The sequence below is a fragment of the Oncorhynchus nerka genome, linkage group LG15 (assembly GCF_034236695.1).
Source record: "Oncorhynchus nerka isolate Pitt River linkage group LG15, Oner_Uvic_2.0, whole genome shotgun sequence".
Taxonomy (NCBI): Eukaryota; Metazoa; Chordata; class Actinopteri; order Salmoniformes; family Salmonidae; genus Oncorhynchus; species Oncorhynchus nerka.
In genome coordinates this window covers 63550982-63567423 of record NC_088410.1, presented here as the reverse complement: position 1 = coordinate 63567423, position 16442 = coordinate 63550982, and the positions used below count along the sequence as shown (strand labels likewise).

The following is a 16442-nucleotide window of genomic DNA, read 5'->3' as shown; positions in this document are numbered from 1 at the left end:
TGTGTATTGTAGATATGTAGTGGTGTAATAATGTTATGTTATGTTTTATCTTTTGCCTTAATGTGCTCCCCAGGAAGAGCAGCTGCTGCCTTGGCACCAGAGGTCAACCTCCCCCCTATCTCCCCCTGTGCTCACCCTTTTTCTGGGTGGACAGTGATGGCGCGGGGCTTGTCCAGGCCCTGGGAGATGACCACGTAGCGGAAGGAGCCGTTGAGTCTGGCCACCTCAATCACATCAAAGCCCTGGTCAGTCCAGTAGATGTTCCCTATGGAGGGACAGAGCACCAACAGCAATACAAAACCAGTCACACTTTTACGACAGTGTATTTTAAACAATCAACAGGCTTTACAGTACAACAACATTAATGGGATCAACCACAAGAGTCTAACTGATAAAGTAGTTCTGTGGAAGGTTACTGTATCTTTTGGGACGAATAAAGTTCTATACATTCACTGTATATGACACCTAATACAACTAGGCAAATGGAGAATGCTGCCGTGTTGTGTTAACAGGGTTTCCCAGGGTAACCTCAGAGGGCTGATGGAATGCTGCAGTGTTCATTACTCATCCTGCAGTAAGGCTTCACTCTGTACGCACCCATGTCATGTGACCTGGGCTATACAGGAACCTATCTGGGCTATAGAGGCACCTATCTGGGCTATAGAGGCACCTATCTGGGCTTCTTCCCATCTCCTCGGTCTAACCCTCTTCCTCTTCCTTTGTTAGCTTCTCCCTCCCTCTGACTGTACTTCTCTCCCTGGCTTTCTCCCTCCCTCACCTTGCAAAGGTGAAGATGTGATCAGAATGAGTCTCATCTCTCTTCTGTAAGGCTGTGAAGCGTGTCAGCCATGAGTCTGACAGATGCCGAATGTGTGTGTGAGAGTGTGTGTGTGAGAGTGTGTGCACAGTATGAGTTAGTATGCACGTGTCTGTACATGTGCGCGTATGAGTCTGCATGCATGTGTGTATATGTGTGAGCGTGCCTCACCAGCGATCCAGTCCACAGCGATGCCCTCCACTCTGCCGATGCCGTTAGTGACCACATCTTCTCTCCAGGTCTGGTCTCTCTTAGCTCTGCTGATGGTGCTTAGGCCCATGTCCACCCAGTAGATCGTATCATTGTCTGGAGGGGAGAGGAGAGAACCATCAGTACAGAACAGCATATCTACTATACCCATTATACTCATTCATTAATGAGTGGCTAGATTCAGCATATTTTCATGAAAAAATATTTTTCATCACTTCCGATCTAAAAAAAAAAAACTAGATTTTGGTTTTGTATAGTGTTTGAAAACCCCTCCCTCCAAGGTGTGTGTATGTGTGCGTCTCTACCTGCATGGAAGTCGATTCCCACAGCCAGGGAGGTGCCTGACACTGGCACCAGAGCGTCTGACTTGTCCGAGGGATCCAGGGGAATGCCACGGATGCCCTCATGAACAGAGTAAAGCAGGAAGGAGCCCACTCCTGAGGCCGAGGGAAACATTACACAGAGTTGATCACTGGACACACTAAGAGGTCAGTGGCAGTACAAGACATGGAATCTTTCCAGATGAAAACAAATGAATGATTACGATATTATAAACTCCTCTCACTGTCAACTGTGTTAATTTCAGCAAACGTAACGTGTAAATATTTCATGAACATAACAAGATTCAACAACTGAGACAAACTGAACAAGTTCCACAGACATGTGACTAACATAAATGGAATAGTGTGTCCCTGAACAAAGGGGGGGTCAAAATCAAAAGTAACAGTCAGTATCAGGTGTGGCCACCAGCTGCATTAAGTACTGCAGTGCATCTTCTCCTCATGGACTGAACCAGATTTGGAAGTTCTTGCTGTGAGATGTTACCCCACTCTTCCACCAAGGTACCTGCAAGTTCCTGGACATTTCTGGGAGGAACGGCCATAGCCTTCACCCTCGATCCAACAGGTCCCAGACATGCTCAATTGGATAGAGATCTGGGCTCTTCAATGGCCATGGCAGAACACTGACATTCCTGTCGTGCAAAAAATCACACGCAGAACGAGCAGTACGGCTGGTGGCATTGTCATACTGGAGGGTCATGTCAGGATGGGCCTGCAGGAAGGATACCACATGAGGGAGTAGGACGTCTTCCCTGTAACGCACAGTGTTGAGATTGCCTGCAATGACAACAAGCTCAGTCCGATGATGCTGTGACACACCGCCCCAGACCATGACGGACCCTCCACCTCCAAATCGATCCCGCTCCAGAATACAGGCCTCGTTGTAACGCTCATTCCTTCGACAATAAACGCGAATCCGACCCGTCTCCCTGTAGCGCTGTCTTAGGCATCTCACAGTACGGACATTGCAATTTGTTGCCCTGGCCACATCTGCAGTCCTCATGCCTCCTTGCAGCATGCCTAAGGCACGTTCACGCAGATGTGCAGGGACGCTGTGCATCTTTCTTTCTGTGTTTTTCAGAGTCAGTAGAAAGGCCTCTTTAGTGTCCTAAGTTTTCATAACGGTGACCTTAATTGCCTCCCGTCTGTAAGCTGTTAGTGTCTTAACGACCGTTCCACAGGCGCATGTTCATTAATTGTTTATGGTTAATTGAACAAGCATGGGAAACAGTGTTTAAACCCGTTACAATGAAGATGTGTGAAGTTATTTGGATTTTTACAAATTATCTTTGAAAGACAGGGTCCTGAAAAAGGGACATTTCTTTTTTTGCCGAGTTTATTATATTAAATATAGCACATCCAAATGTAGCTTGTGTTTGTTTGACTAAAAACTGAGGTAACGTTTTGTTTCCATGACTGCAAGACCAGGCATCTATGACCTTTCAAAATATCAGAATAAAGATCCAAACAAAATGTTCACGGTGTGTGTCTCACCCTCGCAGGACTGTTGTCCACTCCTGAGGCTGTATCCAGCGGTACACATGCAGGCTCGTGTGGTGGGGGAGGTGGGCAGGCACAGCTGGGAACAGTCTCCATTGCTATTACTGCACAGATTGGTGCCTGGAAACACAACACACAAAAACACTAACAAACACGCTCACATAGATTAAAATGGTCATTTCTAATCTATAGCTACCATGCTGCCCAAACATAATGTACACTCTCACACACACAGACACACACAAACACCTTTCTGCACGGTCTCGTTGTAGATCTTCAAGTGCATCATAGCTGAGGTGCTGTTTCTCAGGACCTTCCAGTTCCCTCCGTCACGCTTGTCGCAGGTTCCTATCTGGTCAGTCCCCTGGTCCGCCCACCATAGCTTCTCGCCTACACACAACAGCCAATCACAAAATGACATCATTTCATCTCTTCACACAAGTGGGCCAATCAAAATGACCCATCGTACTCATACTATGATCACTCAAAGAACCGACGTTGAGACCTACTGTAGCTCCATTTCTGAGTACTCAAACTGTTCGGGACAGAAAGCTAAAGGCAGCTAGGAGGCAGAATGTACAGTCCTAGAGAGAGTGGAGCCAAGTTACATACCCATGATGGCCAGAGCTGTGGCCTTGGTCAGTTTGCCCTTGACCCCCTCCAGAACCTCCAGACCCGAACCATCCAGCTTACAGCGGCTGATGGTGCTGTTCCCTGAGCTGACCCAGTACAACTGCTCTGTGTCAAAGTCTATGGACAGACCTGGAGACAGACAGGGAGAGGGAGGAACATTATAGATGTATCCCAATTTTTGCAATTTATTCCTTATATATAGTGCACTATTTTTTCCCTAGAGCCACTCACCCACTGGGCCTTTCTGATTGGTGAAGAGGACACTGCGGTTGCTGCCGTCTGTGTTTGCCATGCTGATGTTGTCTCCATCTGTCCAGTACAGCTTCCTGGAACACAGAGAGAGAGAGACAGAATATCAATACATCATGCTACTGAAATCACTAGAAGTGACAGGACCTGCCGTTCATTACCCTGGATAGCGCCTAACAGTGTTACACCATTAAAACTATTTGTAAAAACTATTTATTCTGTTTTCACACACAATTAGACAACACTCATCACAACGCTCATACTTCTTTTTTCATAAGTGAGAAAGGGATTGTTTAAAAGTAGCAAAACCATCAACAGCTACACATGTGGAGGTCCCATTTGGACTATTTATCTACTGAACATCTCCTTGACAGATGTAAATGTATGTAGTTATATATCTAGTTTACAATCTATGTAAAAAAAACGTGCCCTGTGTTTTAACAGAAGCATCTTTCATTGGGTATAAAGTACAGGAGCCATTTTTTTATTGCATGGTAAAGGCTAGCTTAGAATACTGTGTGTGGGTGTTGATTGGGTTAGGCCAAGCAGAAAACATGTCAGTGGGGATTGGCTAGTGTAGAGTCCTGCAGCAATTGAGATTCACTGCATTCAAATGTAATGCCCCATAAATGGCTTCTCTTTCTCTGAAATGCTCTCTCTCCCTCCCTCTCCCTGACAGAGGCATATGTCGGCTACACACAAAATTGGGCTGAAACAGACAAACTCATTAAAAAAAAAAGACGTACAGAAACACATGAAATCAGAATTCCCAAATGAATTGGCCCACATGGAAAACTAGAAACATCGAAACTGTAAATGATGTGGTAACAGGATAAACAAGTATTTCCATGACAGAATGAAAAATACATTTTGGACTGACCAACGTAGACATTTTCAAATGTATCACATTTTGACGTGTAAGCTTTTGGACATCAGAGCAATGTTGAGGGAATCCTATTTCAGGCAGAATAATATACTCATATGATAAGATATACAAAACCTTGCAGAGAGCCTATCCGACTGACAATCTCCAATATGAACTATTGGAACCAAGACTTAAAAATAACTGATATTGGCACAAGAGGAAGGGAGTTTTGGAAAATAACGAACAAAATTACAGTTGTACACTAAATCAAGTATAAACTAATGTATAGGATGTATGCTTCTACACCTGCATTGCTTGCTGTTTGGGGTTTTAGGCTGGGTTTCTGTACAGCACTTTGAGATATCAGCTGATGTACGAAGGGCTATATAAATACATTTGATTTGATTATACAAGGGACAACATTCACAAATTCTACAGCACAATGGCAGAGTTATGTCTTAAGTGTAAAACTAACAATGACTCAATAATTCATGCCTTCTGGGAGTGCTATGAAGTCAAAAAGTTATGGGCGGAGTTAAAAAGTTAGTTGTCAGAAGTTTTACAATGTAAATGTACTTTTAATTCGTCTAACTGCATATTTCAAGACATGGCATATGAGGGTGCGGGGAGATACCCAATGGGTTGGACAATATTATTTCCGTCACTTATTTTGAAGAAGCTATTACTTAAATACAGGAAGTTAAATGATACTCCAACGTTAAGAAAATGGAAGAATCAAATTATTTATAATTGTAATGTTTGGCAGCGAATACAGCATCGAGTCTTCTGGGTATGACCCTACAAGCTTGGCACACCTGTATTTGGGGACTTTCTCCACTCCTGCGTTGTCTTGGCTGTGTGGGTCATTGTCCTGTTGGAAGGTGAACCTTCACCCCAGTCTGAGGTCCTGAGCTTTCTGGAGCAGGTTTTCATCAACAATCTCTCTGTACTTTGCTCCGTTCATCTTTCCCTCGATCCTGACTAGTCTCCCAGTTCCTGCCACTGAAAAACATCCCCACAGACTGATGCTGCCACCACCATGATTCAGCATAGGGATGGTGCCAGGTTTCTCCAGATGTGACGCTTGGCATTAAGACCAAATAGTTCAATATTGGTTTCATCAGACCAGAGAATCTTGTTTGTGCCTTTAAGCAAACTCCAAGCGAAAAACGTCTGTCTTTCCATAAAGGCCTGATTGGTGGAGTGCTGAAAATATGGTTGTTCTTCTGGAAAATTCTCCACAGAGGAGCTCTGTCAGAGTGACCATCAGGTTCTTGGTCACATCCCTGACCAAGGCCCTTCTCCCCCGATTGCTCAGTTTGGCCGGGTGGCCAGCTCTAGGAAAAGTCTTGGTGGTTCCAAACTTCTTCCATTTAATAATGATGAGGCCACTGTTCTTGGGGACCTTCAATGCTGCAGAAATATTTTGGAACAATTCCCCAGATCTGTGCCTCAGCACAATCCTGTCACAGAGTTCTACAGACAATTCCTTCAACCTCATGGCTTGGTTTTCGCTCTGACACGCACGGTCAACTGTGGGACCTTAAATAGACAGGTGTGTGCCTTTCCAAATCATTTCCAATCAATTAAATTTTCCACAGGTGGACTCCAGTGAAGTTGTAGAAACATCAAGGATAATCAATGGAAACAGGATGCACCAGAGCTCAATTTCAAGTCTCATAGTGAAGGGTCTGAATACTTAAGTAAATAAGGTATCCGTTTTTTATTTTTAATATATTTGCCAAAAAAAATCTAAAAAACTGTTTTCGCTTTGTCATTATGGGGTATTGTGATGAATTACATTTATTTAATCCATTTTAGAATAAGGCTGTGACGTATAACAAATGTGGAAAAAGTCAAGGGGTCTAAATAGTTTTTTATTATTATTATTTTTTTTTTTAGGGGTAGATCAGCTTTAGTGTTGCAGATATTGTGGCTTCCATCAATGTTATAACAATATCAGTCAAATGTTGACACCTACTCATTCCAGGGTTTTTCTTTATTTGAACTATTTTCTACATTGTAGAATAATAGTGAAAGACATCAACACTGAGATAACGCATATGGAATCATGTAGTAACCAAAACAATTGTTAAACAGATTCTTCAAAGTAGCCACCCTTTGCCTTGACAGCTTTGCACACTCTTGACATTCTCTCAACCAGCTTCATGAAGTAGTCACCTGGAATGCACTTCAAGAACAGCTCAAATAAGCAAAGAGATATTACAGTCCATCATTACTAAGACATGAAGGCCAGTCAATATTGAACATTTCAAGAACTTCGAACGTTTCTTCAAGTGCAGTGGCAAAAACCATCAAGCGCTATGATGAAACTGGCTCTCATGAGAACCGCCACAGGAAAGGAAGACCCAGAGTTACCTCTGCTGCAGAGGATAAGTTCATTCGAGTTACCAGCCTCTGAAATTGCAGCCCAAATAAATGCTTCAGAATTCAAGTAACAGACACGTCTCAACATCAACTGTTCAGAGCAGTCTGCGTGAATCAGACGTTCATGGTCGAATTGCTGCAAAGAAACCACTACTAAACGACACCAATAAGAAGAAGAGACTTGCTTGGGCCAAGAAACAAACAATAGACATTAGACCGGTGGGAATCTGTCCTTTGGTCTGAAGAGTTCAAATTTCAGATTTTTGGTTGCAACGCATGATCTCCGCATGTATGGTTCCCACCGTGAAGCATGGAGGTGAAGGTGTGATGGTGCTTTGCTGACACTGTCTGTGATTTATTTAGAATTCATGGCACACTTAACCAGCATGGCTACCACACCATTCTGCAGCGATACCCCATCCCATCTGGTTTGCTCTTAGTGGGACTATCATTTGTTTTTCAACAGGACAATGACCCAACACAGCCTGGAGGTGTGTATGGGCTATTTGACGAAGGAGAGTGATGGAGTGCTGCATCAGATGACCTGGCCTCCACAATCACCCGACCTCAAAAGCAAAGTGAAGGAAAAGCAGCCAACAAGTGCTCAGCTTCAAGACTGTTCAAAAAGCATTCCAGGTGAAGCTGGTTGAGAGAATGCCAAAAGTGTGCAAAGCTGTCATCGAGGCTATTTGAAGAATCTCAAATATAAAATATGTGATTTGTTTAACAGTTTTTTGCTTACTACATGATTCCATATGTGTTATTTCATAGTTTTGATGTCTTCACTATTATTCTACAATGTAGAAAATAGTAAATAAATAAAAACCCTTGAATGAGTTAGTGTTCTAAAACTTTTGACCGGTAGGGTATATTGTTTAATATATTTTCCTTTTTTATATTCCCCTAACCCTACCACCCCTCCCTTAATTGGAGTAAACTAAATCGACAACACCTAGGCCTCTACTTCCAGCTTATACACTATATACATTTCACAAACACAGTATATTCTGTTTGTTTTTAGTCCCATGAGCCTTCAGCTACCTTCAACTCCTCCCATCTTTCTCTGAAGACCATCCAGTTTAGATTTTTATTGTGCTGTTTCACAAATGTTCTGAACCTTTTACAGACACAGTATAATTTTACATGAGTTCTTGTTTGTCCCACCCTTCAGCTCCACTCAACCCCTCCCATCTGTTCGCCATATATTTTTCAAGTACGCTGTGATGTTTCACAAAGGTTCTGAACCTTTCTATTCTCATAGTTCCTACAGAATGTTAATTAAAAATAAACATTTTTGCTACGAGTATTATTATATTACTGATCGTTTGATTATGACTTTTTACATCACAGCTCCAGGTAAATATTGTAATTCTTCAGACATTCCTGAACCTGCGACCAAAAACAAGCTTTGGACAGTAGCAAAACAAATTATCTAATGATTGTCTCTTCGCAGCTAAATCTGCAGAGCTGGGATGGTTGTATCCCCCATATAGCATTCTATTGGTTGCACGAATTTTGTAAAAATAATTTTAATTGAAAAACTCAAAGTTCTGAATCCAGTGTCGTTTTGTGTTCCAGTTCATGTGCCATGGAATCGGTACATCAAAAATCGCCACCCACCTATATGGCACAGCTGTCAATTTTTTGGGTCCTTAAATGAAACTGGTAGACTTATATTTATCACAATTTTCTTTAACCAATTTGAGTCTTCAATGCAGGGCCACTAGACAAGTTCCTTACTTTTTCCCCCTTCCACTTACCTCTTCCATTTGTGCGGTAATGCTGCAATTAGTTGGTTGTAACTTTGATTTGAGCAGACATTTCCATAAATTTTTGTTAGCTGCATGTGTTACATAACTCCACCATATATATATATATTTTTTTTTTTTTTAAATTAGTATATTTGAGTTTAAACACAATATTCTTTGTAATATTAGTTCTGTCTTTTCTGGTGGATTAAACAAAAAATGGTCAGGGAGGTGACCAAGAACCTGATGGTCACTCTGACAGAGCTCTAGAGTTCCTCTGTGGAGATGGTTGTCTTTCTGGAAGATTCTCCCATCTCTGCAGCACTCCACCAATCAGGTTTTTATGGTAGAGTGGCCAGAGGAAAGACACTCCTCGGGTAAAAAGGCACATGACAGCCCACCTGGAGTTCGATTGAACTCTTTGGCCTTAATGCCAAGTGTCACGTCTGGAGGAAACCTGGCACCATCCCTACGGTGAAGCATAGTGGTGGCAGCATCATGCCGTTGGGATGCGTTTCAGCGGCAGGGACTGGGAGACTAGTCAGGATCGAGGGAAAGATGAACTGAGCAAAGTCCAGCGCGATCCTTGATAAAAACCTGCTCCAGAGTGCTCAGGATCTCAGACTGGGGTGAAAGTTCACCTTCCAACAGGACAATGACCCTAAGCACACAGCCAAGACAGCACAGGAGTGGCTTCAGGACAAGTCTCTGAATGTCCTTGAGTGGCCCAGCCAGAGCCCGGACTTGAACCCGATCGAACATCTCTGTAGAGACCTGAATATAGCTGTGCAGCGACACTCCCTATCCAACCCGACAGAGCTTGAGAGGATCTACAAATAAGAATGGGAGAAATTCCCCAAATACAGGTGTGCCAAGCTTGTAGCGTCATACCCAGAAGACTCAAGGCTGTAATCACTGCCAAAGGATCTTCAACAAAGTACAAGGGTCTGAATACTTATGTTAATGTCATATTTCAGTTGTGTTTTATTTTAAAATTTGCACAAATTTCTAAACCTGGTTTTGCTTTGTCATTATGGGGTATTGTGTAGATTCATTAGGGGGGGAAACTATTGAATCCATTTTAGAATAAGGCTGTAACGTAACAAAATGTGGAAAAAGTCAAATGGTCTGAATACTTTCCGAATGCATTGTATACAGTATATCAATTCCAGTTGTACTTTATCAAAACCTTTCGTCTATTGCTTTTGTCTATTTATGTTTCTGTTGATTGTAAAAAACAAGAAAAATGTATGCAATCAAAGACAGCACACACACACTTGGATGTGATGCCTGCCTAAAAAGAAATATAGGGCGATTCATGTGCATTTGTGATTGCTTTAGCATGTGTGTCACTCTATTTCAATCAAGGAGGTACTTAAACCCCCCTCCACTTCCACCACACCCTGCATTTGTTTAGGTATCATGAGTTTGAATACAGTTCCTGCAAACAATTTAAACATCCCAGTCTCTCCCCTTATCCCCCCTTTCCCAGCCCCCTCCTCTCCTGGACTCATTATAGGCAGTGTGTGTGTGTGTGTGTGTGTGTGTGTGTGTGTGTGTGTGTGTGTGTGTGTGTGTGAAAGAGGAGACAGCTTCAGCATCTGCTTCTGGTTTTTCCCCCATGCCAGCAGCTAAGCCCAGATCGGAAACATTCCTCAGCTTAAGTAAGTCTCTCAGAAAACAGAGAAAGGACAAAAAAGGCAGAGGCATTCTCAAAGATAATATCCCCTCCGCATCCGCCCCACACATACTCACAAACACACTCAGACAAAGAAGAGCACTCTTACTCACACACACACACTCCGAGATAAAAACACAAACAAGAAATGTCTGTTAGTGATCTTAGGAGCGGATGTATGCCTGCTGAGCTTTTGTCTCTTTAAAGACGAAAAGACAGAGAAAGAGAGAAAAACAGAAAAAAAGTTTCAGAGGGAAGTAAATTGAGGCGAGAGAGCGAGAGCGAGCGAGTGAGAGAAAAATTGAGGCACAGAGATCGGCCAGTGTGTGACAGTGTGTAAATAATGTATGGCTTTCAGCACAGAAGCCATCTGTTGAGAAAGAGGAAAGGGAGAGAGAGAGAGAGAGATAACAAGGGATAGATGAAAAGGGAGAGATGAGAGAGGACTTAGAGTCCCTTCTAGAGCGGGAGAGCTGGCTGCTCTTTGCTAGAGGTCAGCCACGATCTAAACTACCCTGCCTATCATGGCAGACTTCTAGCTGTGGGGAGCCTGCCTGACAGTCAGACGGTCTGTGTGTGTGTGTGTGTGTGTTAGAGGTGAAAGCAGTAGGGTGTCTGACAGCCATTTCTTAACGCTGCATTGATCTCAGTGAAACAGCTTTATCACGTCGGTGTGTCTGTTCTACTTACCCCAGTATGGGGTGCAGCACCAGACAGTGAGGTTTATCCAGGCCCTGGATGACAGCGTTCTTAAATGATCCATCCAGTCTGGCCACATTGATCTGCTTCTTATTGGCATCATAGCTGGTCCAGAACAGGTTCCTAGACACCCAGTCTACTGCCAGACCATGGGCGTTGGGCAGGTCTAGGGAAAGACAAAGTTATCCAAGAGACGACGCAACAATATAAAATGTTCATTAAATGACATGCGTTTCCCTACCCTGTACGAGGTCTTCGAACAAGGAGACCCACAAGTATGTAGGTTTCTAATTTGAATTAACTACCGCTCAATGCTAAACTAATTAAATGACAGATTTTTGGACTCATTGATTGACTCATTCTGTATAAACTAGCTGTTTGACTATTTCAACCAAAGCAGGGTAGATATTCCCACAGTAAATTCCCTACCAGCAGACACCACGGTCTCCACTCCGGTGCCGTTGATGAAGGCTCTCTTGATGGTCTGGGTTCGGACGTCTGACCAGTAGATCCGGTGCTCCACGGCGTCATAGTCCACCACGGTCACGTTGTCTATGTCTGGCACGGTGAAGGAGATGATGTAGTTATAGTAGGGGTTGTCTATGTCCACTCCCCTGATCTCTATCTGACGGGCATACAGCAGGAACTGACGGGACTCTGGAGAGGGAGAGAAGGACATGACATATTAAAGAGGGAGGAGAGGGGAGTTAGGGAGGGTTGGGTTTGGGGAGTTATGGTGAGTGTGTACGGCGTCTATTCGATCGAACGGACATACAGCAGGGACTGACTGGAAGAAAAGGGGTTCAATTGTGAAGGAGTGTGTGTGCGAGCACGTGTGCGTGCGCTAGCGAGTATGTGTGCGAAATGTCTTTGCCACTTAAGAGTCCACTTAATACAATCTGCCACAATAACAAGCAGTCAGGAGTGAGGCGTGTATGTTAACTGATTGTACTTGGCTCTTCTCAGCCTGTCTAGATCAGATAGCCCAGGCATGTGTGTATACTCTAGGTAGTGAATGAGGGAGAGTTGTGGCTGATGCCAGCTTTAAACAGTGGGCCTCTCCATTCCTTTACGCCACAGATAATAGAAACTGCTCCCCTGAATACGAAACACACGCATACACAGACGCACACACACACCCTTTCACTTTAGAGACAAGGCCTAAACCCCTCAAACTCTCTTGGCGTCACAAGTGACAGAATCCAGGAGATAATCCTGACTGTTTGTGGACTGTGACACAAAGCCAATGGGGGGTGATCCCACTCATGAGGGATGTTTGTTCCCTCTAGACCCCCTGTGGTTAGAATAAACCTCTGTACGTGGGTACTGGAGAAGAGACCTGTCTCTGAATCATCCCACACACACACACACACCATAAATCCCACTGTCATTCTCAGCAACTCCACCTCTCTGCCAAGCCAAGCACAGAGAAGGAGACAATCTGCCAGCTCAGGGGAGGAGGAGACGTGTGTGTGTGTGTGTAGGAGCAGCGGTTTTGTTTGTCCACCTGATCCAGGTGTTCGATTGATTGTATGTGTGTGTGTGTGTGTGTGTACGTGTGCGTGTGTGTGTTTTAAGGTGTGTTTACCATAGCAAGCGTGTTTGTCGGCTCCCAGCTTCATGAGATGAGGGCAGGCACAGGAGAAGGTCTGGTTGTAGTTGATGAGACACAGGTGAGAACAGGGACCTGTGCCATTGTTAGCTGCACACGGATTAGGAGCTGTGGAGAAAGAGCGAGAGAGCGGGGATAGATACAGTGGTAAAGAGAGAAAGAGGTAGAGCGTAAGCACAAGGAAAATGGAGGGTGGTAGAGAAAGACATGAGAAGAGAAGGGGAGGGAGAGCGAATGAGAGGGGGGAAAGGAATTGGTAGAGAAGCGATAAGAGGGCGAAATGGAATGCGAGAGACGAGGAGAAAGAGAGAAGGAAAATGTGAGGAAAGGATAAGCGAGGGGACGAGAGAAGGAGGGAGGAAAATATCAATTACAATCATCCAGTATGTGCATATAAAACAGCTCTTACCACTCAGGCAGCAGGCCTATCTGTCTCATCCATAAATGGATGGTTTTCTGAGCATGGCCATTTTGAGGTGAGTGGTTGTGACAGGGGAGGCCAGATGCCACTACCCTCCTGAATGACACATGGACTTAGAGAAGCTGTCAATCAAAGTGGCCACTGACTCGGGACACAGTCAATTAAAAGTAGCTAACCTCTTTTAAACACAAAGTTTGTTAGCAGGTGTGTGTGTGTGTGTGTGCGCGCGCGTCTTACCTTGGGGCTGTCTGGAAGGATGGTAGACCTGCAGGTCAAAAGGTTGTGTGTTGGTTCTCTGGACCACGGTTACGTTGTTACCGGTCCACTTATTAGCCTTGGCCAGCGTGTTGGTCCTCCAGTCCGTCCAGTAAACCTCTCCCCCGTACATAGTGACTGCGAATGGGTGCGACAGGTATTCGTGTCCCCTCAGCACCTCGATCAGGCCGGAACCATCGTATTTGGCTGAGTAAATAGCATCAGACCTGGAGGATGGATGGAAGACAACACAATACAGTGACTTATGACAGCCTTTATATGTGTGTGTATATATACACAGTATGTCCTCTCTCTGACCTGGCATCGATCCACAGGATGCGTAGCTCCAGGTAGTCTACAGTGAGTCCGTTGGGCCAGCCCCCATTTCCTGTCTCCTTATGGATGGTCCTCCTTCCCTCGCCACTCATGGAAGCTGCCTCGATCCTTGGCATACTGGCATCCCAGTCCGTCCAAAACAGAATCCTACAGAAATAGGGGGAGACTTCAAATTCAACTATGTGGTTCAGTAAACCCAATAAAACAAAAACCAATGACTGAAATCAAGACTCAGTTTTAAGCCGTGTGTATACTCATTCCTAGCCTGGTCCCAGATGGGTTTGTGCTGCCTTTCCAACTCCTATGGTCATTGTCAACATAGGAGTTAGCAATACAGCAGCAACAGATCTGGGACCAGGCTAACCCATTCCCAGCAGTGTGCTGGTTCTCACCCGTAGCGGGGGTCCAGGGCGATGGCCCGGGGGTGCTCCACCTCCCCAGCCAGCAGAGTGGTCCTCATGGTTCCGTCCAGCTTGGCCACTTCTATCTGGTCCAGGTTACTCTCCACCCAGTAGATGTTCCCTGCTATCCAGTCCACCGCCAGACCCTCTGGAGTGGCCAGGCCATACTGGATCACCACGTCAAAACTAGTCAGAGCTGGAGCAGGGAGGGAGGGAGAGGTTGTGGTTCATTAGATTGTGAAGCTTTGCTGTGATCGTTTACCCTTTTCTGTAGGCCTATTCAATTTTTGTCATTAAAAAGTTGTCAAAGTGTCTTACCAGTACCATGAACATCAATCACACAGTGACAGTTTCTAATGCCAATGCAGCCCAAGCGTATCTAATAATGCCACCTACACAGCCACGACTCTCCCTACGACTGACAGGATACATTCTACTCCTGTTTGAGCCTAAGCAAACAACATGACGTGAGGCGCCAGTGAAAATAAAAGAAGCGAGGAGAAGAAACTATTCTTTTCATCCCCCTCTCTCACCCATTCATTTTCCCATTACAGGTCCCTAATCAGAGAGAACGGCCTAATTATTAGTCATTATCCTGACTGGAGTAGACACACAGACACACACACACGCGCTCATTATGCTTCCCACTGTAATGAATGGGTCTCTTCTGCTCTATAGATTGTCTTTGATTGATTGGTTTTGCATTTTTGAAGGTAGCGGTTTAGTTTTGATTGATTGGCTTTGCCTATTTGGAAGGTGACAGTGTGGGTTTGATTGATTTGTTTTGTCTTTCGGGCGTGGAGCTGGACCATCTGCTTTGTTATTTACCAGCTGTTTCCCTCAGCAGCTATAGGCCTGCACAGCACAGTACAACTACTATTCCCAGAATTCCCCACTGTGAAGGCAATTGGCAAATCATGGAAGTTGGGGTACTCCACTAAAGACAAAGAAGTGTGCTGTTGGTCTCAATGACTATACACAAACTAGAGGTAAAAAGTGGAGAAATCCAAAGCATACCTTTCACTATAGTGAGTGTGCATGAATGTGATAGTGGACCTGAATGAGGACAGAGTCTGTATACATTATGCGTGCGTAGTAAAAGACACTCACCTCCGTTCTCGGACAGTTTGCCGCGGTAGATCTTGTCCTCCACCACGTCGGTCCAGTAGAGAGCATTCTCGGCGAGGTGGAAGTCCAGGGCGATGGTGTTCCTCAGGCCTGGCACCAGCACGCTGAACTCTCCCTTGTTCAGGTCGATACGTCGGATCTCATGGCGGTTGGAGAAGATGATGAAGGGCTTGAAGGGATCTGAGGTGAAGACAGGAGATTACATAATCATTGTGATGTACTGGTGCCTGTTGGTGGCAGCGGTGGGATCCCTGCATCTATTTTGCACCCAGTGCATCCTGGGTAATGTAGTAAGAACAAGCTGTAAATCGAGGAATGTTTCCTCCCAAGGCTTGATTATAAGGGTGTTGGGTCCTGGTTTCAACTTATTCAAAGTAGAAATTAACAGCTTTAACAGTAAATGCTTTCCATTATTTCAGTTTGCCTGGTCATGACTAAAATCCAGTAACTAAACAATACTGTGGCTACCCATTAGTCGTTGGCTGTTAGGAACCTGAATACAACCATGGTAGTGTGACGCACACACAGTGCTATGTGGCTAAATGAAAGAGGAACGTAGTTAGGAACCCTGTCTAATCCCTGGTAATTAAAAGCCTGTATGTATTAAATGGAGGGGAGTTATCTCCGGACGACAGACAGTGTGATGAATGGTTGTGTGTGTGTGTGTGTGTGTGTAACTCAGACTGTCGCTGTGGGTGCAGGGCTGACTTATATGCAGCTTTATTTGAGTCAGTGGCTAGTTTCTGTGAGGTTAGAGCCTTGAGTATGTATGTGGGTAACAGCGTTCTTCCATTACATTGATTGAGTTTTCCCGATCCCTTCCTCTTATTCTTGCTATATTTATCCCTCCTCCTTTTCCCCTGTACAAGTTCCCCAACTTACCTCAATCTACCTCATCTTCTTTGTTGTTAGTCTTCTACTCTACTCATCTCCTTATCCCTTTCTCTCTATCCAACTCTCACAGCTAGAAGCCCCCCAACTATTCTCATGTCCCCGTTTTGATTTTCTGCTCTCCCTCTCCTCCTTCTGTTCTTCAATCCCTTGCCTCCCCTCCAGCTCTCTTCTCATCCTCATGTGAACACCGCCTCTAGCCTCCTGCCTCCTCGCCCATCCTCTCCCACCCTCTGTTTATTGTCCAGAGCGTTGGTATCAGCTCCCAGT

General features: G+C 44.6%; 1 protein-coding gene across 4 annotated transcripts in view; it reads right to left on the bottom strand.

The window, feature by feature from the left end:
- Positions 1-16442, bottom strand: part of LOC115143100 (low-density lipoprotein receptor-related protein 1-like) — a 181163-nt gene that overhangs the window by 49349 nt on the left and 115372 nt on the right. For all 4 annotated transcript variants that reach the window (XM_029683178.2, XM_029683180.2, XM_029683179.2 and 1 more), the window contains exons 24-37: positions 15264-15461; positions 14145-14349; positions 13735-13899; positions 13399-13643; positions 12717-12848; positions 11558-11785; positions 11120-11294; positions 3733-3827; positions 3481-3630; positions 3118-3258; positions 2863-2988; positions 1333-1464; positions 989-1123; positions 136-265 (exon numbers count right to left, since the gene is read on the bottom strand). In XM_029683178.2, coding sequence (XP_029539038.1) covers positions 136-265; positions 989-1123; positions 1333-1464; positions 2863-2988; positions 3118-3258; positions 3481-3630; positions 3733-3827; positions 11120-11294; positions 11558-11785; positions 12717-12848; positions 13399-13643; positions 13735-13899; positions 14145-14349; positions 15264-15461 — 2257 coding nt within the window. The remainder of the gene's footprint in view (positions 1-135; positions 266-988; positions 1124-1332; positions 1465-2862; positions 2989-3117; positions 3259-3480; positions 3631-3732; positions 3828-11119; positions 11295-11557; positions 11786-12716; positions 12849-13398; positions 13644-13734; positions 13900-14144; positions 14350-15263; positions 15462-16442) is intronic.